This window comes from Palaemon carinicauda, chromosome 26 (genome assembly GCF_036898095.1).
Source record: "Palaemon carinicauda isolate YSFRI2023 chromosome 26, ASM3689809v2, whole genome shotgun sequence".
In the NCBI taxonomy this organism is placed as follows: domain Eukaryota; kingdom Metazoa; phylum Arthropoda; class Malacostraca; order Decapoda; family Palaemonidae; genus Palaemon; species Palaemon carinicauda.
In genome coordinates, this window is record NC_090750.1 from 82605930 (window position 1) to 82628530 (window position 22601).

At 42.9% G+C, this 22601-nt stretch overlaps 1 protein-coding gene across 2 annotated transcripts in view; it reads left to right on the forward strand.

Annotated features, from left to right (window-relative positions):
- The window catches only part of O-fut1 (O-fucosyltransferase 1), a 69905-nt gene extending 51842 nt beyond the window's left edge, over positions 1 to 18063 (forward strand). For both annotated transcript variants that reach the window (XM_068349825.1, XM_068349826.1), the window contains exons 6-7: positions 4502 to 4735; positions 16138 to 18063. In XM_068349825.1, the coding sequence (XP_068205926.1) occupies positions 4502 to 4735; positions 16138 to 16335 (432 nt within the window). In that variant the 3' untranslated portion in view covers positions 16336 to 18063. The remainder of the gene's footprint in view (positions 1 to 4501; positions 4736 to 16137) is intronic.
- Positions 18064 to 22601: the final 4538 nt, after the last annotated feature.

The following is a 22601-nucleotide window of genomic DNA, read 5'->3' on the forward strand; positions in this document are numbered from 1 at the left end:
GCCTCGCTCTTCCCCTCCACCATTCGGCGGAAGAGCTTACTAGGGGAGTTCCACTTGAGAAGCTCTCCGCCCGGCAGGTGACATTCTCGGCGTCGGAGATCCTGAGCCAGGAGAAGGTCGCGAAGTGTGCCATGCAGGCCACTTCGTGGCTGGATGTCTGGCTGGGTTCTCTGGGCATCTTATTGCGCTCCGAAGATCTGTCTAAGGAGAGCAATAGGAAGGCCCTGGAGACCTTCGTCCTCTCGGGCACTCGCTCCATCGAGTTCCTGGCACACCAGGTTACCAACCTGTGGGCCAACTCGGTGCTGAAGCGTCGTGATGCGGTGACCGAGAAGATCCACCCGAAGGTCCCTGCCGTGGATGTCTGCAGGCTCAGACACTCCTCCATCCTTGGGGGAAGTTTGTTTGATCCCCAAGATATGGAACACACAGCTGAGAGGTGTAGGAAGTCTAGCCAGGACTCCCTCCTCCAAAGGGCCCTTGCATCTCGGCCCTACAAGCCTCCAGCTCCGCAGCAACATCAGCAGCAGCCTCGCAGGACACCGAAGCAGGCGCCGGCAGCTAAGAAAGTGGTGTCTAAGCCCCAGCCCTTTCCTGTCAAGGACAAGAGGGGCGGTAAGTCCTCCAGGGGAGGCAAGACTTCTAGAGGGAGCGTCCGCGGCCGTAAACGCTAGGAGTGGCAGTCCCCCGCGTGTCCACCTTTGGGGGGATGCCTTCAAAGTTGCGTGCACAGGTGGCAGCAACATGGGGCCGATTCTTGGACGGTCTCCGTGATCGGCCAAGGTTATCGCGTCCCATTCACGACATCTCAACCTCCCCTGACAGCGAATCCAGTGTCGTTGAGCTCCTATGCCATGGGATCGGCAAAGGGGCTAGCCCTTCAGGCAGAAGTCGAAACCATGCTTAAGAAGGATGCTCTCCAGGAGGTTGTCGACGGCTCCCCAGGATTCTTCAGTCGACTCTTTCTTGTAAAGAAGGCGTCTGGAGGCTGGAGACCTGTCATCGACCTCTCAGCTCTGAACAAGTTTGGCAAGCAAACTCCGTTCAGCATGGAGACAGCGGACACGGTCAGACTTGCTGTGAGACCACAAGACTTTTGTGCACACTGGATCTGAAAGACGCATACTTCCAGATCCCAATCCATCCGTCTTCCAGGAAGTACTTGAGATTCAGCTTAGACGGCAAGACCTACCAGTTCAAGGTGCTGTGCTTCGGTCTCTCCACAGCCCCTCAGGTGTTCACCAGAGTGTTCACACTGATATCTTCGTGGGCGCACAGGAACGGCATCCGTCTTCTCCGATATCTGGACGACTGGCTGATCCTGGCAGACTCGGAGTCGACCCTTCTTCGACACTGAGACAGGCTCCTGGGACTTTGCCAAGATCTGGGGATCTTGGTAAATCTCGTGAAGTCCTTTCTGCAGCCGTCCCAGCGACTGGTTTATCTAGGCATGTTGTTAGACACCAATCTCCACAAAGCCTTTCCATCAGACGACAGGATAGCAAGGCTGAGGAGGGTGGCAGAACCCTTCCTCAGGCGAGAAGAGCTTCCAGCCCAATCGTGGTTGCGTCTTTTAGGTCACCTAGCCTCCCTGGCCCGTCTGGTTCCAAACGGCTGTCTCAGGATGAGATCCCTGTAATGGCGGCTCAAGTCCTGGTGGAGTCAAGGATTCGATTCCCCGGACTTTCTGGTCCCGATAGGACCCTTGGAAGAGGTGGACCTGCGGTGGTGGCTGGTCGACGAGAACCTGCGAAAGGGAGTGGATCTTCTCGTCCTCCCCCCGGAATTGGAGCTGTTTTTGGACGCGTCAAAAGAAGGGTGGGGGGCTCACATTCTGAACCAGAGGACCTTAGGCCTTTGGTCAGAATCAGAAAAGTACCTGCACATCAACCTGCTAGAGATGAAGGCCGTATTCCTGGCTCTTCAACAGTTCCAACGGACCCTGGCGGGTCACTCCGTGGTGGTGATGAGCGACAACACGACGGTAGTGGCTTATATCAACAAGCAGGGAGGTACTTTTTCACATCAGCTATCCCATCTTGCAGTAGAGATTCTGAGGTGGACCAAAGTCCACTCGATAACACTATCAGCTCGCTTCATTCCTGGCAAGAGGAATGTGCTCGCCGACAGTCTGAGCAGGGCTTCGCAGATAGTGAGTACCGAGTGGTCTTTGGATCCTCAGATAGCCAACAAAGTCCTGACTTTGTGGGGTTCCCCGACGGTGGATCTGTTCGCGACAGCCATGAATTTCAAGCTGCCCCTGTACTGCTCCCCAGTCCCAGACCCCAAGGTTCTCTGGCAAGATGCTTTCCAACAACGGTGGGACAACATCGACGTGTACGCCTTCCCACCGTGCTGTCTGATGAGAAGGGTGCTCAACAGGACCAGACTATCGGTCAACCTGTCTATGACTCTGATAGCTCTGCTATGGCATCACGCGGAATGGTTCCCGGACCTTCTGCAGCTCCTGACGGAGATCCCGAGAGAGCTTCCCCCACGACACGAGCTACTCAGACAGCCACACTGCAACATCTTCCACAAAGCCGTAGCCTCGCTTCGGCTTCACGCCTGGAGACTATCCAGCGTCTCCTCACGGAGAGAGGCTTTTCGCAACAGGTTGCGGAGAGAATGTCCCGGCTCCTGCGAAAGTCCTCTGCGGGAGTCTAATAGGGGAAGTGAAGAGTCTTCTGTGGTTGGTGTTGTGGGAGGGGTATCTCTCCACTTGATGTCACTATTCCAGCAATAGCGGAGTTTCTTGTTTATTTACAGGAGGAAATGCGCCTTTCGGTCTCGGCGGTGAAAGGCTATCACTCAGCCTTAAGCCTGGCTTTTAGGCTGAAAGGAGTGGACATTTCTTCCTCGCTGGAACTCTCTCTACTCATACGTAGCTATGAGCTTACCTGCCCTCAGTTGGAAGTGAGACCTCCTCCATGGAACGTGGTTCGTGTTCTCAGGGCTCTTAAGAGACCTTTCGAACCATTACGCCAGGCCTCTGATCGCCACCTGACTTGGAAGACGGCTTTCCTACTCGCATTGGCCTCTGCCAAACGAGTTAGTGAACTTCATGGTCTCTCGTACGACATCGCCCATTCAAGGGGATGGGGGGAGGTAAAGTTCAGGTTCGTCCCTGAGTTTGTTGCCAAGACTCAGAACCCTGGAGTGCCGGACCCACGGTTCAACTCTTTCAGGGTCACGAGTCTCCGTTCTGTAACAAGCGACCCAGACCATCTGTTATTATGCCCAGTGAGGAGTCTGAGGTGTTACTTGAAGAGGACAGCTGCAGTTCGTCCTTGCGTGCAAGCATTGTTTGTTAGCACAGGCAGGACGAAGAGGAGGGTCACCAAGAATACCATCTCGGCTTGGATTAGAAGGGTTATCTATCACGCCTTGAATCCAGACCCTCCTCCGTCACGTCGCCCTAGGGCGCACGACGTCAGGGGCATCGCTACGTTCCTGGCCTTCAAGAGAAATTTCTCTGTAACGCAGATGCTTCAAGCTGGGGTCTGTAAGCGTCAAACAACCTTCACAGCCCACTACCTGCAGGACGTGACCCACAGGAGCCTCGATGCATTTTCTATCGGCCCCGTGGTGGCTGCACAACAGCTGGTCTAACCTCAGGCTCCTTGATGGACAAGTAGCAGTAGGTTGAGGGTGTTGTTACCCGGTTTTAGTCTGCGTGATTGAAAGAGTATGTCTGGCCCTTACTTCTTTCTTCATCCTCCCCTCTCTTGGGGAAAGCAGCATCCAAGGTCTCCGCATAGCTGACCTCAACCTCTGCAGGTAAACCATGCTCCCTTGTGTTTTTTGTATTAAGCTTAATACTGTCGCGTCCCCCATACCCTGACGAGGTGGTATTGGGTACGTCCTAGCCAAGATTCCTATCTAAAGGACTCAAGGTCAACTTCCTAGGACGAGTCACGCTCTTTCCTCCACACACAACTTACGTAGGCCACACGCTCCTTGCAGAGCAAGGAACTTGTGAGGTGCAGGGACTCCTTTTCTCGAGTGCTACTCACTTGGAGTCGGAGTCCCCGGGTAAAGCCAAAGCCAGTAAGGCTGGGGACTTTCCACCCTTCCTAAGGGGTAAGTCACCCAATGTAAATAGCGTGGTTTGTATTTCGGTTACGGAACAAATGACAAATTCGGAAATAATTTGTATTTTTCCTAACCATACAAACCTTAGCTATTTACACATATTTGCCCACCAGCCCTGTCCCCCAAGTCAAGTCCTACCTCTAAGTGAAGTGAGACAAATCACCGGTGTGTGGGGAGGGAGGGGTAGCAAGCTACCCCTTCACCTACCCCCGCTAACTAGCGCGGGGGTAGTTAACCCTCGTTAAAATCTATTGGCTAGTCAATTTCAGCTACGCCGAAAGTAAACCCAATGTAAATAGCTAAGGTTTGTATGGTTAGGAAAAATACAAATTATCTCCGAATTTGTCATTTTGGTACATTCTGTATATTTTCAATGTGGTATTACAATAAATGTTTTCTTTTTCAGGAAAGAGCTTGTGAGCATGTAGAACACAGTCCAAACTTTTTTGCAGCTCCCCAGTGTTTGGGTTACCGTAATGAGCATGGCGTAGCTACGAAGGAACTTTGCCTACCTTCTCAGAACTCTATTGTGAAAAAACTAAAACGTGCTATTAAGTCTGTCGGCGCCAAGAGTGTGTTTGTGGCTTCTGACAATGATTTTATGATAGAGCCATTGTCCAAAGCCTTAAGGAAAATGAAGGTAAGCTTTACATGATTAATGTAATTTTTCTACTTAGGAATTTAGGCTTGCTACTTGCAATCAATAATTCAGGTGTTTTGAAATGTTGATTGCAGAAATATTTTTTGCCTTTTTCTTATCCTCAAAACCGTTTTAAAATCAGTTTTGTGCTTGAATAGGCCCCACCTCAAAAATGTTATTGCAAGAATAACCCTAGTTGAAGAAACAATATGGTATGAGCCCAGGGTGTCCAACTGGGAAGATAGCCCAGTGAGAAAAGGAAATAGTGTGTCCTCATGCAAGAGAACTACCCTAAGACAGTGGAAGACCATGGCACAGAGGCTATACCACTACCCAAGGCTAGGGAACAATGGTTTGATTTTGGAGTGTCCTCCTCGAAGAGCTGCTTACCGTAGCTAAGTCTCTTCTACCCTTGCCAAATAAAAAGTAGCTGGTTATCAAATGCAGTGCCGTAGTTAACCTCTGGAGTGAATAAGAATTTAGGAGTAGTAGGTTGGCCAAGGCACCAGCCACCCGTTGAGATACTACCGCTAGAGAGTTATGGGGTCTTTTGACTGGCCAGACAGTACTACATTGGATCCTTCTCTCTGGTTACGGTTCATTTTCCCGTTTTGCCTACATACACACTGAATAGTCTGGCCTATTCTTTACATATTCTCCTCTGTCCTCATACACCTGACAACACAGATTACCAAATAATTCTTCTTCACTCAAGGGGTTACTGCACTGTAATTGTTCAGTGGCCACTTTTCTCTTGGTAAGGGTAGAAGAGACTCTTTAGCTATGGTAAGCAGCTCTTCTAGGAGAAGGACACTCCAAAATCAAACCATTGTTCTCTAGTCTTGGGTAGTGCCATAACCTCTGTACCATGGTCTTCCACTGCCTTGGTTTAGAGTTCTCTTGCTTGAGGGTACACTCAAGCACACTCTTCCATCTTATTTCTTTTCCTTTTGTTTTGTTAAAGTTTTTATAGTTTATACAGGAAATATTTATTTCAAAGTTGTTACTCTTCCTGAAATATTTTATTTTTCTTGTTTCCTTTCCTCACTGAGCTACTTTCCCTGTTGGGGCCTCTGGGCCTATAGCATCCTGCTTTTCCAACTAGGGTTGTAGCTTAGCAAGTAATAATAATAATAATAATAATAACAGGTATTTTGATGTTGTCAGGTGCATGTGGAAAGAGGAGAATGTGTAAAGAATAGGCCAGACTACTCTGTGTATGTGCAGGCTAAGGAAAAATTAGCCATAACAAGAGAGGGATCCAATTAAGTACTAAGTGGTCAGTCAAAGACCCCAGTCAAAATAACATTTGTAATAACCTGATATCTATTCCATATGAAACCTGAATATTTGTTGACTTTTGTAGCTGGAAATCATAGGCATGGAATTCAGGTTAGACCTACTCCAGGCCAAAATTTAAGAAAATTGTACTTTCAAACAGCTTCTTGGAACCAGTTAAGTTTGTAAGTTCTGGAGTACCTTTTGTATTTCAATCTTTTGTTTGAAAAGTAACTAAGTAGCTTACTGCTGCATTGCCAATTAACAAGAAGCCCAAATAAAAAGACTGAAAACTAGCACTAGCAGAAGCGGGTGAGCGTTCCCTCAAATGAGGAACTGTAAAAACCTTACTGTCAGTGGGGAAGCTATCTGCTAGTGGGCAATGAGTCCCAATTCATTACCTTGGTGAAATATTAAGATAAATTAATTACATAAATGAGCTAGGTGAATTTAATGACAAAGGTTGTATATAGTATTTCCTTGAATGCAACCTATTAATAGAAAAAGCTGTCTACTGCAAGTGCCATCATGATGACCTATGAATGTTAACAATAAAGAAAAGAAATCCCCCTGCCATTATACCCTTCCCCCCCTCTATATTACACTGCCAAAATACCCATCAGTTTGGGAGGGCCCTGGAAAATAGGTAAACATAGCCTCTGATTTAACTGAAAGTGACCACATCATCACCTTTAGTTTTTTTCTAAGGTTTTTAACCATTACCTTTGGGAATATTATGTTAATCTGTATGTGAGTGAGATATTGTTTTGCCTCTCTACATTATTTAGGTATGTCTAAAGCTAATTATTCTCTGTGGTATTGATTCTAGTGTAAAGTAAAGAGGTTTTACTTGGAAAATAAGAAAACAAGGCCTCAGATTTAACTGATCACATCTTCAACGTCACCTCAAGTTTTTATCACATATTTTCGTTGATTATTATTTTGTTTATCAGTTAGAGTGATGTCTGTATTATTCTTATGTCGTTCTACATTATCAAGCTACTGTATCTTCTTCATCCTCCTTGTTATCCCTACATTAAGGGGTCGGTTGCCTGATGCGCCCTCATAATGCGCCCTCTCCAATGCCTTTTATCAAAGGCATTCTCTTCCACCAAACCTCTTCTCTCCATATCATCCTTCACCTTATCTCTCCAGCTACAGCTAATCATTTTCCATGATACTGCTTTAAATGTAAAGTAATCAGGTTTTACTTAGATTCAGTTTGTCCTCACTCTTTTTGTGTATCTTACCAAGGCTTCAGATGTACTTTATCCCTTATAGCCATCAATGTGAATTATTTTATGATGGGAAGTTCTTGAGGATGAAAAGATATTTGCATATCTTAAATTTGGCACATACGAGTGAAAGATATGACAACGAAAACAAAGGGAACGATGTCAGTCGGACAAATCTGAACACAGTGTTTTACTATAACATCAAATGTTCCTAAGTGGGCCAAGGGCATTTTCATTTATATCATTTTTATCAAATAAACATCTACAATATTAAAATTTTTCAATATTAAACTTACCCGATAATCATGTAGCTGTCAACTCCGTTGCCCGACAGAATTCTATGGAGGGATACGCCAGCTATCACAATACTAGAAGGGGGTGTACTTACCAGCGCCACCTGTGGCCAGGTACTCAAGTACTTCTTGTTGACACCTCCTCAATTATTCCTCTGTCGTGCTTCCGGCAAGACGTTCTGGGATACGCTTATGATCTTCGAGTTTGTTCACGGCTAATTGGTGAAGTATTCTCTCAGATTTCGGCTGTCGCATTACTGGAAACCTTCTTATATTAGCTAGATAGCTTTTATATAGTCCTGATTAACGGTTAACGATCTTTTGCTTGATTTTGGAAACCCCTTTGGCTAACTCTTTGGATTCAAGATGTCTGACATTTCGCAAGCCCCCTCCCATAGACGATGTAGGTCTTGCAATAGGCGTATTCCGAAGGCCTCGGTAGATCCTCACACCGCTTGTTCTGACTGTAGGGACAGGCCCTGTCAGTTAGAAAATCGATGTGAGGAATGCGCCGGACTTTCGGAACTGGAATTTGTCCGTCTTTTAAAATATTCATCTAAGTTAGAGAGAGGTAGAGTTAGGAGGAGTTCTTCTCACTCTTCACTGTTTTCCTCACCTCATGATCCCCTACCTTTTCCTACCCCTGTAGTGGCTACCCCCGAACCTACTGTTTGCCCTCCGCCTGATATGTCTGTTGTTTTGCGTGCTATTCAGGCCTTAGGCGATAAAGTAGAGTCAGTGGTAAGTGACCATAAGTCTCTGATGGCCGAAGTTAAGGAACTTAAGGTCAAGAGTGCAGTGGGTGGAGTTAGTGCCAGTGCTGTGACGAGTGCTAGTGTCAGTGCAGTGCCAAGTGCTAGTGTCAGTGCCAGTGTGGTGCGTGAGGATTCTTCTGTGCGAGCCAGTCGTTCTCCCAGTCCGGGACCTCTTGCAAGCTCCCATGCCCAGGGGAGAAGCAATGTCGAAGGGCATAAGGGTTCGGCAGGCCTTGTTAGGCGCACAGAAGTTTCCTCGGTGGTTGCGGGCGTGTCTTCCAAAGACCGTCACTCCCACCCGCAGACGATTGAGCCCGTCTTTTTCTCGTCCGCTGATCATCTGTCAGGGAAGAAACGTTGGTCTCAGGTCTCGAGACCACTTAAACGCAGAGTCCAGTCCGCGAGTGCTCAGCCAGGTTGCAGTCATTGGCTCAGCTCTGACTCGCCGCAGTCATCTGTCGACTGCACTCCGCCCAAGAGGAGTAAGGTTCTGCCACAACAGAGCTCGACTGTCGACCCTAAGTGGACTCTACTACAGTCCATGCAAGCACAGCTTTCGGACTTGATGCGTGAGTGTCGGGCTGAGAGTGTTGCTCCTCCGCCTCCGCCTACACTCCCTCCGCCTGCGCTCGCTCCGCCTACGCTCGCTCCGCCTGCGTTTGCTCCGCCTGATCGCAGTACCACCTGCCAGGCGTACGATGTTGAGCCACGGTCGGAGTTTGCTGTTCCCAGTGGTGTTCAGCCTCCGCCTTCTTTAAGGCAACCTTTGCTATGGGATCAGGAGGATTATACCTCTCTTCCTCCGCCTCCCTTTGCTGCTCCACCAGTGGTGCAACTCTTGGCTGAGGTACAACAACCTCTCCCGTCCATGAGTCAGTCTCCTCAGCTCTCGCTGCAGCGAGCTCAACCATCCACAAGGCAAGCTCCACTACACCTTGGCCTTGCGCCTCAGGAGCCTCAGCTTGCGAGACATTTACCTTGTTCTGCGCAGCCTCAACCTCATCACGCTCCGCTCACACCACAGGAACAGGAACTTGCTACTCCGCTTCCACCAACCGCTCAGCAAGCGCAATCCTTGGGTTCAACCACTCATGCTAGGAGTCAGCCTCCTCCACCCATGCGCCTTCCTTCTGCTTCTTCTGCTATTCAGCCTTTGCAGTCTGAGCCTCAGGTTCTCCCTCAACAGTTACTTGAAGAGGAAACCAATACTGTTGTTCCTACTCGTTCGGACTCTGCTGTTCAGCATTCTTGTCCGATACCTTCGCTGCACTCTGGTGATGAGGCGTCTGATGATGAGGAGCACACCTGGATCCCTCATCAGACGTGGATGAATCCAAGCCTTCTCCACAGTCTATTGACTTTCGTAAGGTCTTGGTTCTGCTTAGGGAGGTTTACCCAGACCACTTTGTCTCTGCTATTCCCCGCTCTCCGCCATCTGAGTTTTCGCTGGGCATACAACAAGCTAAGTCCTCCTATACTAAGCTAGTCCTAGCAAGGTCCTCTAAGAGAGCATTAAGGATCTTAGGGGAGTGGCTGCAGTCTAAGCAACACCTAGGCAAGACTTCTTTCATGTTCCCGCCGACCAAGCTCACTTCGAAAGCGAGCGTTTGGTATGCCACAGGAGAAGCACCAGGCTTGGGAGTACCTGCCTCTGCCCAGGCTGACTTCTCAAGTCTGGTGGACTCGCCTCGGAGAACTGCAATGAGGCGTTCTAAGGTTTGCTGGACCTTCTCAGACCTTGATCACTTACTGAAAGGACTGTTTAGAGCATTTGAGATGTTCAACTTTCTTGACTGGTGCCTGGGGGCCCTCAGCAAGAAGACCTCTCCTGCGGACAAGGATTCTGCCATGCTATTAATGTCCTGCATGGATAAGGCCATTAGGGATGGATCTGGTGAGCTTGCGTCGATGTTTGTATCAGGGGTTTTGAAGAAAAGGGAACAGCTGTGTACCTTCCTTTCCTCCAGCATTACACCTTGCCAAAGGTCACAACTCCTTTTTGCTCCGCTCTCGAAGTTCCTCTTCCCTGAAGAGCTGGTTAAGGACTTGTCTGCTGCCCTGATACAAAAGGACACACACGATCTAGTAGCCTCATCGGCTCGTAAGTCTAAGGTTACTACCTCAGTCCCCAAGACTTATCGCTCACCAGTGGCTGATACCCCTGCGACGAGGTTCATACCGCCCTTTCGTGGTAGAGCCCCCAGCCGAGGAAGCTCCCGTCCAGACTCTTTCAGGAGCAAGTCCAGGAAAGGCTCCAGGACATCTAAAGGTAAACACTGACTCTCCGCAACTCCAGACAGCAGTAGGAGCCAGGCTCAAGATCTTCTGGCGAGCCTGGGAGAAGAGAGGTGCAGACGCCCAGTCTGTCAGTTGGCTGAGGAACAGTTACAGGATTCCATTCTGCCTCAAACCACCTCTGACCACATCACCCATCAACCTCTCTCCCAACTACAAAGAAGAGGACAAGAGGCTAGCATTGCACCAGGAGGTGTCGCTACTTGTGCAGAAGAAGGCAGTGGTTATAGTCCGGGACCATCAATCCCCGGGCTTCTACAACCGTCTCTTTCTTGTGGCCAAGAAGACAGGAGGTTGGAGACCGGTGCTGGACGTCAGCGCGCTCAACGCGTATGTCACCAAGCAGACGTTCACGATGGAGACGACGAAGTCGGTCTTAGCAGCGGTCAGGCAGGAGGACTGGATGGTCTCGTTGGACTTGAAAGATGCCTACTTTCACGTTCCTATTCATCCAGACTCCCAACCTTTCCTGAGATTCGTTTTCGGAAAGGTTGTCTACCAATTCCAAGCCCTGTGTTTTGGCCTAAGCACAGCTCCTATGGTCTTTACTCATCTGATGAGGAATATAGCAAAATTCCTACACTTATCGGACATCAGAGCCTCCCTCTACTTGGACGACTGGCTGTTGAGAGCCTCCACGAGTCGTCGCTGTCTGGAGAATCTCAATTGGACTTTAGACTTAATCAGAGAACTGGGTCTATTAGTCAACATAGAAAAGTCTCAACTCATTCCCTCCCAATCCATTGTGTACCTGGGAATGGAGATTCGGAGTCAGGATTTTCGGGCTTTTCCTTCGGCCCCCAGGATAAGCCAAGCCCTAGAGTGCATCATGAGCATGCTGAAGAGGAGCAGTTGCTCGGTGAGACAGTGGATGAGTCTCACAGGGACCCTTTCATCACTGGCCCTGTTCGTCGAGCTAGGGAGACTCCACCTCCGCCCTCTTCAATTCCATCTTGCAGCTCATTGGGACAAGGGTTCGACTCTCGAAGCAGTCTCTATCCCAATCACCCAAGAGATGAAGACCACTCTCCTGTGGTGGAAGCACAACCTCCTTCGCAGAGAGGGTCTATCGTTGGCTATTCAGACCCCCAATCTTCATCTCTTCTCAGATGCATCGGACTCGGGCTGGGGTGCGACCTTGAACGGACGGGAATGCTCGGGAACGTGGAACGAAGAACAGGGATTACTCCACATCAACTGCAAGGAGCTACTAGCAGTTCATTTAGCCCTGTTGAACTTCAAGTCCCTCCTGCTAGGCAAAGTGGTGGAGGTGAACTCAGACAATACCACAGCCTTGGCTTACATCTCCAAGCAAGGAGGGACCCATTCGAGGAGCCTATACGAGATCGCAAGGGACCTCCTCATTTGGTCAAGAGGTCTAAACCTCACTCTGGTCACGAGGTTCATTCAGGGCGATATGAACGTCTCAGCAGATCGCCTAAGCAGAAGGAATCAGGTCATTCCCACGGAATGGACCCTCCACAAGAGTGTGTGCAACAGACTTTGGACCTTGTGGGGTCAGCCTACCATAGATCTGTTTGCCACCTCCATAACCAAGAGACTTCCGCTGTACTGTTCCCCTGTTCCAGACCCTGCAGCAGTTCATGTGGATGCTTTTCTACTGAACTGGTCCCATCTCGACCTGTACGCATTCCCACCGTTCAAGATAATAAACAAAGTTCTGCAGAAATTCCTCTCGCACGAAGGGACACGGCTGACGCTGGTTGCTCCCCTTTGGCCTGCAAGAGAATGGTTCACAGAGGTACTTCAATGGCTAGTCGACATCCCCAGGACTCTACCTCTAAGAGTGGACCTTCTACGTCAACCTCACGTAGACAGGTTGCACCCAAACCTCCACGCTCTTCGGCTGACTGCCTTCAGACTGTCGAAAGATTCGCTAGAGCTAGAGGCTTTTCGAAGGAGGCAGCCAGTGCGATTGCCAGAGCGAGAAGGGTTTCCACTCGTAGAGTCTACCAGTCTAAGTGGGAGGTCTTCCGAAGCTGGTGTAGAGCCAATTCAATATCCTCTACCAATACCTCTGTGACCCAAATAGCTGACTTCCTTCTACATCTTAGGAATGAGAGATCCCTTTCAGCCCCTACGATTAAAGGATATAGGAGTATGTTGGCTTCAGTTCTCCGCCACAGAGGTTTGGACCTTTCTTCCAACAAGGACCTTCAAGACATTCTTAAGTCTTTTGAGACGTCTAAAGAGCGTCGTCTATCCACTCCAGGCTGGAACCTAGACGTAGTCTTAAGGTTTCTTATGTCTCCTAGGTTCGAACCTCTCCAGTCAGCTTCCCTCAAGGACCTTACCCTCAAGACTCTCTTTCTCGTCTGCCTTGCAACAGCTAAGAGAGTCAGTGAGGTTCATGCCTTCAGCAAGAACATTGGTTTCACGACCGAATCTGCAACATGTTCTTTTCAGCTTGGATTCCTAGCAAAGAACGAACTTCCTTCACGTCCTTGGCCTAGATCGTTTGAAATACCTAGCCTCTCCAACATGGTAGGTAACGAACTAGAGAGAGTTCTTTGCCCTGTCAGAGCTCTCAAATTTTATCTTAAGAGGTCTAAACCTCTTCGAGGACAGTCAGAAGCCTTATGGTGTGCCATCAAGAAACCTTCGAGGCCCATGTCCAAGAATGGGGTTTCATATTATATAAGGCTTCTGATTAGAGAAGCCCACTCTCACTTAAAGGAGGAAGACCTTGCATTGCTGAAGGTAAGGACCCACGAAGTAAGAGCCGTAGCTACTTCGATGGCCTTTAATAAAAACCGTTCTCTGCAGAGCATAATGGATGCAACCTATTGGAGGAGCAAGTCAGTGTTTGCATCATTTTATCTGAAAGATGTCCAGTCTCTTTACGAGAACTGCTACACCCTGGGACCATTCGTAGCAGCGAGTGCAGTAGTAGGTGAGGGCTCAGCCACTACATTCCCTTAATCCCATAACCTTTTTTAACCTTTCTCTTGAATGCTTTTATTGTTGTTTTTATGGTTGTTACGGTAGGCTAAGAAGCCTTCCGCATCCTTTTGATTTGGCGGGTGGTCTATTCATTCTTGAGAAGCGCCTGGGTTAGAGGTTTTGTAGAGGTCCTTTAGTAGGGGTTGCAACCCCATATACTTTGGCACCTTTGGGTTGATTCAGCCTCCAAGAGGAACGCTGCGCTCAGCAAGGAAGACGAACTTAAAAAAGAGGCAGAGTAACGGTTCAATTCGACTTCCTTACCAGGTACTTATTATTTCATTGTTATTTGAGATAACTGTTATATGAAATATGGGATACTTAGCTATCCTTTAATCTTGTACACTGGTTTTCACCCACCCCCCTGGGTGTGAATCAGCTACATGATTATCGGGTAAGTTTAATATTGAAAAATGTTATTTTTATTAGTAAAATAAATTTTTGAATATACTTACCCGATAATCATGATTTAATCGACCCTCCCTTCCTCCCCAGAGAGAACCAGTGGACCGAGGAATAATTGAGGAGGTGTCAACAAGAAGTACTTGAGTACCTGGCCACAGGTGGCGCTGGTAAGTACACCCCCTTCTAGTATTGTGATAGCTGGCGTATCCCTCCATAGAATTCTGTCGGGCAACGGAGTTGACAGCTACATGATTATCGGGTAAGTATATTCAAAAATTTATTTTACTAATAAAAATAACATTTTTCTGAAAGAGTAGACAATCTTGCTAGTGAATAGAGTCTAGTTTTAAATTTTATCAATAATGACTTCTAGCCTTATATTTTGGTGTCATTCTGGCAAAGTGCTAGCCCAGCTTTATGTATGTATTTGTATTCTGATGCATCATTGTCTATTACACTTAAAGGTGAATGAGTTAGTCCAGCGAGGATGATCGCATTGTATTGTGATCTAGTGTTTGTGAAGTGTATGCCACGTTATTATGACGTACTGTAGTCTTTCTAATATGGAGTGATGACATCTCTGATGTTGATAGTTTTCATCATGCCAAGAATATGAACTTATTTAATCTAAATTAACATAATTATTCATATTGATATTAATATCAGTGTATTACTAGCCAAGCTACAACCCTGTTTGGAAAAACAGGGAAAGGAGTCCAGTGAGAAAAGGAAATAGCAAATAGATTATAAGTACATACACACATATACCAAGGCACTTCCCCCAATTTTGGGGGGTAGTCAACATCAAACAAATGAAACAAAAAAGGGGACCTCTCCTCTCTACGTTCCTCCCAGCCTGACAAGGGACTCAACCCAGTTCGGCTGGTACTTCTAGGGTGCCACAGCCCACCCTCCCCCGTTATCTACCACAGATGAAGCTTCATAACGCTGAATCCCCTAAAATTATAAGTAATGAATAATAAATTATAAGTAATAAATGAAAAATATGAAATATTTAAAGATCAGTAATGTTAAAACAGATCAGTCTTGTATAAACTATAAATTAAGACTCATGTCAACCTTTTCAACAGAAAACACTTTACTAAATGTTTGACCTCTAAAGTTCCACTGATTCAACCACCATGTTTGGAAGATCATTCCACAATCTCATCATAGCTAGAATAAAACTTCTAGAATACTGTGTAGTATTGTGCTATATGATGGAGAATGCAGGACTTAGAATTAACTGCATATGTAGAACTACAAACTAACACTCATTTTATTTTCAAGGCAATTAAAATGTTTGACCTATGTGCCATGAAATGGGCTAAATCATTATGTGATCACCAAGCTAGAAATTTTACAAGTTTCTGTTTACAAAAAACTTATCATACAGAATGACATACGAAGCTTTTTTTCGCCTCATATTACAAAAAAATACTCAGGATACAAAACAAAATTTGAGCTATGTTAGATATATTGAATGATTCATATGTACAGTGATACCTCTGGATACAAAAGTTTCTGCTTACGAAAAATTCAGGATACGTAAAGCGATACAAAGATTTTTATGCCCCAGTATACGAAAAAAATTTCAGGATACGAAAAGCTTACGAGATCCCAACTCGTCGCCGAGAGTACAGTACCTTTTTTTTCAGGGTATCAACCCTTAATTTAGGTATACAGGTAACAATACACCTTCACTGATCCAAATGCTTTACATACAGTACCGTAACTTTTATACAGTAGTAAAGAAAACGGACCGTTTTCTTAGGGCTTGGAGGGGATAACTAGGTTATAACTACATTATTGAAAAATCTCATGGTAGTTTCTGGAATGGATTAGGCTGTTTTTAACGGTTGGCTGCATTGCATGTTTATTACTACAGTTTATCGTGTTTATGAAAGAAAAGGTGTATTTTCGTAAGGTTTGGAACGGATTAGGCTATTTACATATATAACGCGACTCAGGATACGAAACCGTATCCTGAACGGATTACTTTCGTATCTTGAGGCCTCACTGTATTTGGTTGTACAGTTTTTCATTCTATTTCATTATACGAAAAAATCCTGTTATGAAAGCCACTCTGGAACAGATTAATTTCATATCCTGAGGTATTACTGTCTGTGCAAGACTGGGGCTATGGGTCCATGGAATAATATTTCTTTTTTTTTCAGGTCACTGTACACCGTCGTGAGCCTTCCAACCCACACGTTGACTTGGCAATACTTGGTCGCTCCAATCATTACATTGGCAATTGTATTTCCTCCTTTTCTGCATTTGCTAAGCGAGAAAGAGATGCAGTAGGATTTTCCTCATCATTCTGGGGATTTCCTATCGAAAAAGAGAAGAAATTAGAAAAAGATGAACTTTGAAATCAATTTAGTTTCAAGGTTTATATTTGGTGCTCATGCGTTCTTCTGTATCACAAATCTCACAAATTTATATGCTATTAGCGTAAATGTATTTTTTATTACGTATTTTTGCATTTTTAGTTTTTATGAAAATATGATTCAGGTGATTGTTCTTCCATTGCTGTCACAAAGGATTTCAGGTTATCTGTTAGTTGTAAAGAATCCCTCGGATGTTAGTGAAGTTTAGCACAAAATCAGAATTTTTTTTTGTCTGACAACCTTGTCTCTTAATACTGGAGGATACCAAACAAGATGTTGTTTTCAGAATGTTTTATGGTTGCTTATATAGTTCATTACACCGTACTAGTTTGTGTAAGGTGTGATGGAACAAAAAATTTTCTAGATTTGTATAAAAAACTATGTCCAGGATAAAGAAAAAACTTTTGATACTATTTTAAAGGCTGTGACACTTTTAAATGATTATGCATTATTTACTTTGTTTTGTGGACTGGTAATGAATTATTTTTATTCTGTAAAGAAGTAGAGGGTACAAATATAGATATGCAGTCAAAGTTGGATTTGCATGATAATTTTTATTGACGCACTGTAAAGAAAGTTTCTCAAAATGTCTTTTAGTAATTCGTGTTTAATGCTATTGCCATCATTATTCAAGAAAGGTTTGAAATGGTGTGTATGACGTTTGATGTAAGGTGATGATCATATGAATGGTTTCATATGATCCTGTAGTGGCTTCAAAAGGTTCATGTTCCTTTTGTTATGGATTAAGGGTTTATTGTTTGAACATGAATGGCTGACTTTGGGGTTTAAGACTTCCATTACTGAAGAAAGTTTTAATATATTTGTTATTGATACTGATAGATAGGATCTGAATTTAAATTTGTGATAAATAGGAGCTGGCTTATACCTCAAAGAATTTGATGTAATAACGAAAATATTTTTTAGAAAATTTTTAATGATGAAATTTATTGTTTTTATACTTGTCTGATTTTCATATTGCTTCGACTCGAAGATATGTCAACTTCTACCCCAAAATAGAAATTTTCCATTCTTTCCCCCTGCAAAATACTCCCCCTGCAAAGGTTGAGCCATTGTCAACCCCGATTAAAAAGGATGGAAAACTTACCATTCGTTTATAAAATTAGGTTTTTCTCTATTTATGACATCTGCAAATACTGTATGTTGCCTCTTGACACTTTTATAAATGACTTTCATTCCTCATGTCATATGAATGTGAAACTAATCTGTTGAAAGTCTTAAATAGCACCAATCTGTAGAGAAATAAATCCTTTCCCTAAATTTTTTTACTCAAAGACAGGTAGCTGAAGTACCGCTTTGTGAAAAAACCTTCCAAGTTCTTCCCCTGATTTAAAACCAACTTGCTGAGATGCCTTGTCACTGAATCCATATTATTATTATTATTACTACTACTTGCTAAACTAGAACCCTAGTTGGAAAAGCAGGATGCTATAAGACCAACTAGAAAAATTACCAATGCAAGTCTAAATTCATTGCAAATAAAAACTTCAATATATATATCAGTCTTGTTCTGAAATAAGGTAGAAATAAAATCAACTTTTTTACCTTAAAAACCTCATTATAGGAGCCTACCTACAATCTATCAAGATATCTATCTGATACTAATGTTAATAGCACATCTATTAATGGTTAAAAGAAAATGTATCATATCTTTTAAAAGAAAAACTTTTCAAATAGAGAACCTTTAGAGAATTAATATTTCTTACATTACTGTAATCCCTTTTAATAACTAGGGAATTGAAAAGTAGAATGCCTATAATGTACCCTGAAAAAAAGAAAATAAGATAAACCAAGGTACAGTACTTGATAAGACTAGTTTTTGAGGTACGGTCTAAACCTCTATAGCCTACTTGGATAATTTCTCCTAACAGAAACCAAAATTTCAGCAATTTATCCAAACTAAATCTTGTTACTGAACAAGGTTGGAGGCCAGGGGTATAAACTGAAAAGCCAGAGATAAGATGTGTCATTGTCTAACTATTTGAACTCGTCTACTAGATGTTGTGGTGATTCCTAGAGGGGAGGCATTTTGCAAAGGGAGAGAATGGAGCATTTTAATTTTGTGGTAGACATTGACACAGTTTAGAGTAGGAGCAATATGAACTTCTGCAAAGTTTCATAAATATAAAAAAATAACATTTCTGTATTTCACATGAACTTCCAGATCTTATAATTATAGTAGTGCCATCATTATATGTGAATGGTCTCCATGTAAATATAAATTAAATGTTTACCTTTGGTTATCTTTATAGAATCACCATTCAAGTTTTTAATTCTTTCATTTTATGAAAAGAGGATATGTAAATGAAATAAGAAAAGATTGGTAAAAGTTACTTTTTTGAGGTCCCGTCCTGAGAGAGACAGACAGACAGAGGGAGGGGGCATTTGTTTTACAACCTTTGAAAAGTAAAATGACAGAATTTAAATTTATATTACAGTCATTGATTATTGAACCTTTTAACTTTATGGATGTGATTATTACTAAATTTGATAGATGATAAGGTTAGCTTTCACACTTTTTGAAACAAGGAAGAGATGAAAAGAGAAATCTTTCATTATCTTTTGAAAATAGAATAAAGTTTGCCATATTGATTGTGATTAGAATAATACTTTATGCAGTACACTAACTCTAAAATATTCTGCAACACATTTCAAGTATCAAAATTTAATTGGAGCAATGATATATTGCAATGTTTACAAGGAAAATTTTCTTTCATGATGATAGCTCAAATCTCATGACATTTCACATGGGTGTGAATTGTAAGCTTACTCTCATAAATAAAATGGAATATGTTCATAAGTCAAGTTTTTAAAGGAATACTGCCTCCCAGCTTGGCATCAGCTACCTTATTTCGATATGAATCATGTATATATGAGAGAGAGAGAGAGAGATTGATCGATTTTACTAGTCTGCAGTATTCAATCTACACATAATGAAGGTAGGTTTCACATACCTTACTGAAAATACTGTATTTATTCTTTATCTTGTTTATTTACTTGAATACATAGAATGACACTTAAGATATACAAAGATGAAATAATTTCTCTACAGTATATTCCATGAAAATATTTATCAACATTATGCATTTGTACTGTATAGGTAACTTGTTGTAAATTACATTTGTAATTGTTACAAAGACAAATAGGGGACTTTCATGGATCTATGTTTACAATCTCACCAAGATAGATTTAGTAATTCTTACAAATGTTGATAGCCTTTAATTAATTACCATATTGCTATAATGTCTATGATTCATGAAATTCATTTTGAAAAGAGAAAAGGCAGCTACTTCTTCAAACACACCAACCATGATAGTTATTAGGAGAGGTGGTTGCATGTTCATGCCCTTAAAAGAAAGTTGCCAGATAGCACCTTTACAGGCATTTGTCCAAACTGTGTTGGAATGTTGCAGAAATTTTTATAGTGAAAGTACTATACATATTGTAAGCATGTCAAATAATAAGTGCACTTGAAAGTGTATTTAGATTTTATAAGAATTATAATTTCACCGTACTTGTCTTTTAATTTTTCCTCAATTTCTCAAAGAATGTTTTACCACCAAAGCAGTGGCAATGAATAGAAAAAGGAAATGCTAAATGGTAATGGGGTTACGAACATCATACCATTCCCTGTACGCAACTTTCATCAAAATATCTCCCAGTATATTTCTTAGGCATGCCAAGAAAGAACTTATAATTCATACTTACTGTATTAATGAACCCTTTGTAGTAAACAAATTTTCTATCCTAGAGATTCTCATGAAAGCAAAAGATTGTATAATTTAAACTCATCATTTTGACTTTGTGGAATTCTATTTATTTAATTAAAATATACAGGTATTCAGCTTAAAGATAGCACAAATATAAAATTACAGTGAGTGATAAGAATGATTAATAGGGATGTTTTTACACAAAACCACTTCCAGCAGCTTTTCATTGGATTTAGAGATACCGTATATCTATTTCAGTTTTACAATTCTCTATCTAGATCTGAAGGGACAAGTTCACATCTTGACTAAGGTAATTTATAATTTCCCTTTGGGTACATGTTAATCCGAACTATATATATATATATATATATATATATATATATATATATATATATATATATATATATATATGATAAATTTTGCACATTTTTACGTGTTTTTCATATTCAAATAAGCCATATATATTTTTGATACATTAATGTCTGGATTCTCTTAACGACCTCGGGATCAGAGCCCCAGGCGAAATCACACAAAGACAAGAGCTTGGCTCCGGCCGGGAATCGAACCCTGGTCGGCAAGCTTGTATAGACAGTGACTAAGCCACTGCCAAGTGGCTTAGTCACTGTCTATACAAGCTTGCCGACCAGGGTTCGATTCCCGGCCGGAGCCAAGCTCTTGTCTTTGTGTGATTTCGCCTGGGGCTCTGATCCCGAGGTCGTTAAGAGAATCCAGACATTAATGTATCAAAAATATATATGGCTTATTTGGATATATATATATATATATATATATATATATATATATATATATATATATATTATGGAATGGTTGATGTGATTGATTTTTATAGATAATACAGTGTTGATTGGGGATAGAGAGAAAATTTAACAAAATGATAAAATTGTGTGAAAGAGTCTGCATAGGAGAAATTTGAGGCTAAATAGGCACAATTATACTATAGTAATGAAAGTTTAAAGGCCCGCTCATGAATGGCAGAGACAAGGGACAGTGACATTTCCCTGGTTAGCAGGAGTGTGCCATATACACACAAGAACAGCACCCAAGCCCCATCTCTCTCTAAGAGAGGCAATGACTGCTGATGACTCAGCAGGTAGAACTATAGGGTCCACCAAACTCCCCATCCTTAGCTCTTAAGGACAGTGAGGTTACAGACACTACAAGAAACTATCGAGCTTAAGAGGGACTGAACCCCCGGTCAGGAACTTTTCAAATGGGCTGCCACAACTCCTAAATGGAAACAGAAGGCAAGGTAATTAATGATAATAAGAATATGGGAAGATTGGGAAAGGGTGACTCGCATAAGTGTAATAACATGAGAGAAGAGGAGATTCATTGCTAATGGGAAGAAATAGAGTTGGTAAAACGTCTGCCAAAGATTGAAAAGATCCTAGCATTTTCTGTGGAAGCGCAAGGCTGGAAAGTTTGAAAGGTTATTGAAGCAAATTTCCTTTATGTATGTTGAGATTTTGAATGTGAAGGAAAAAAGTAACAGGTCGAACCATTTGAGATGAATAATTTTAATAGTATATGCCGTCCAAGAAAAATGCGTAGAAGTGATAAAAAAGTGAGCATGTTAGTGATTAGCAATGGTTAATTCATGTGGACGACAATAGACTAGTGAAAAGTGTGGATAATTCAATAGGTAGGAAGGGAGGAATGTCTAGAAACTGTTTGAAATATGGACTGAAAGACCCATTAAAAAGGAGTGGCCTTCATATCCATAGAGTGCAATAGTAATGTACTGTACTTGTATACCCAACAGAAGGGTGTAAAGGGATTTGGTATGGACTGTTCATGACCCTTCTGGGTAGGTTTATGAAACCATTAAATGATAGGTTCATTTAGTAGTTGAATTATAGATAGGGCGTGACTTTGGTGGGTTTTTTCTTTAAAGCCTTGTTAGAGACACTTGTTTATGTTTAGGGAATAAATATGTGAGCATGTGAAACAAAAACTAAAGCAAAATTGTGATTTTTTTTTTTTTTTTGGCCTGCAGTGAGTTAGAGAAACAGACTTGGCCCATCCTTGGCATACTGTTCATTTTACTTCGATTTTTTTCTTATAATAATACGCTTCCTAATCCCCCCCGCCTCCCAGATATTTATCATGAATTCTTCCCCTAATTCTTTTATGGAAACTATGATACTGAATATTGTGTAATATAGAAGCCCTCCTGGTTTTAGCAATATAGCCTATTCAGCCGATATATAAGCTACAGTGGTTTCAACTACTAAATTTGCAGTTCAAAGATGAATTACTCTTCATTTGATTACAAAACAAAAATTTCAATTATCTGATGGAGCAAATGAACATGGAGATAACCATCATCCAAAAGTACAGTAGTTGATATAAACAATCAATTTGACCAATTTCGAAAAAGGAATGTTCTCAAGTAAGCAGTTAAGATTATGCAGTAGGTGCATGATCCTGAGAGAGAGAGAGAGAGAGAGAGAGAGAGAGAGAGAGCATGTTCTGAAAGAGAGAAAGAGCGCGCAGTAG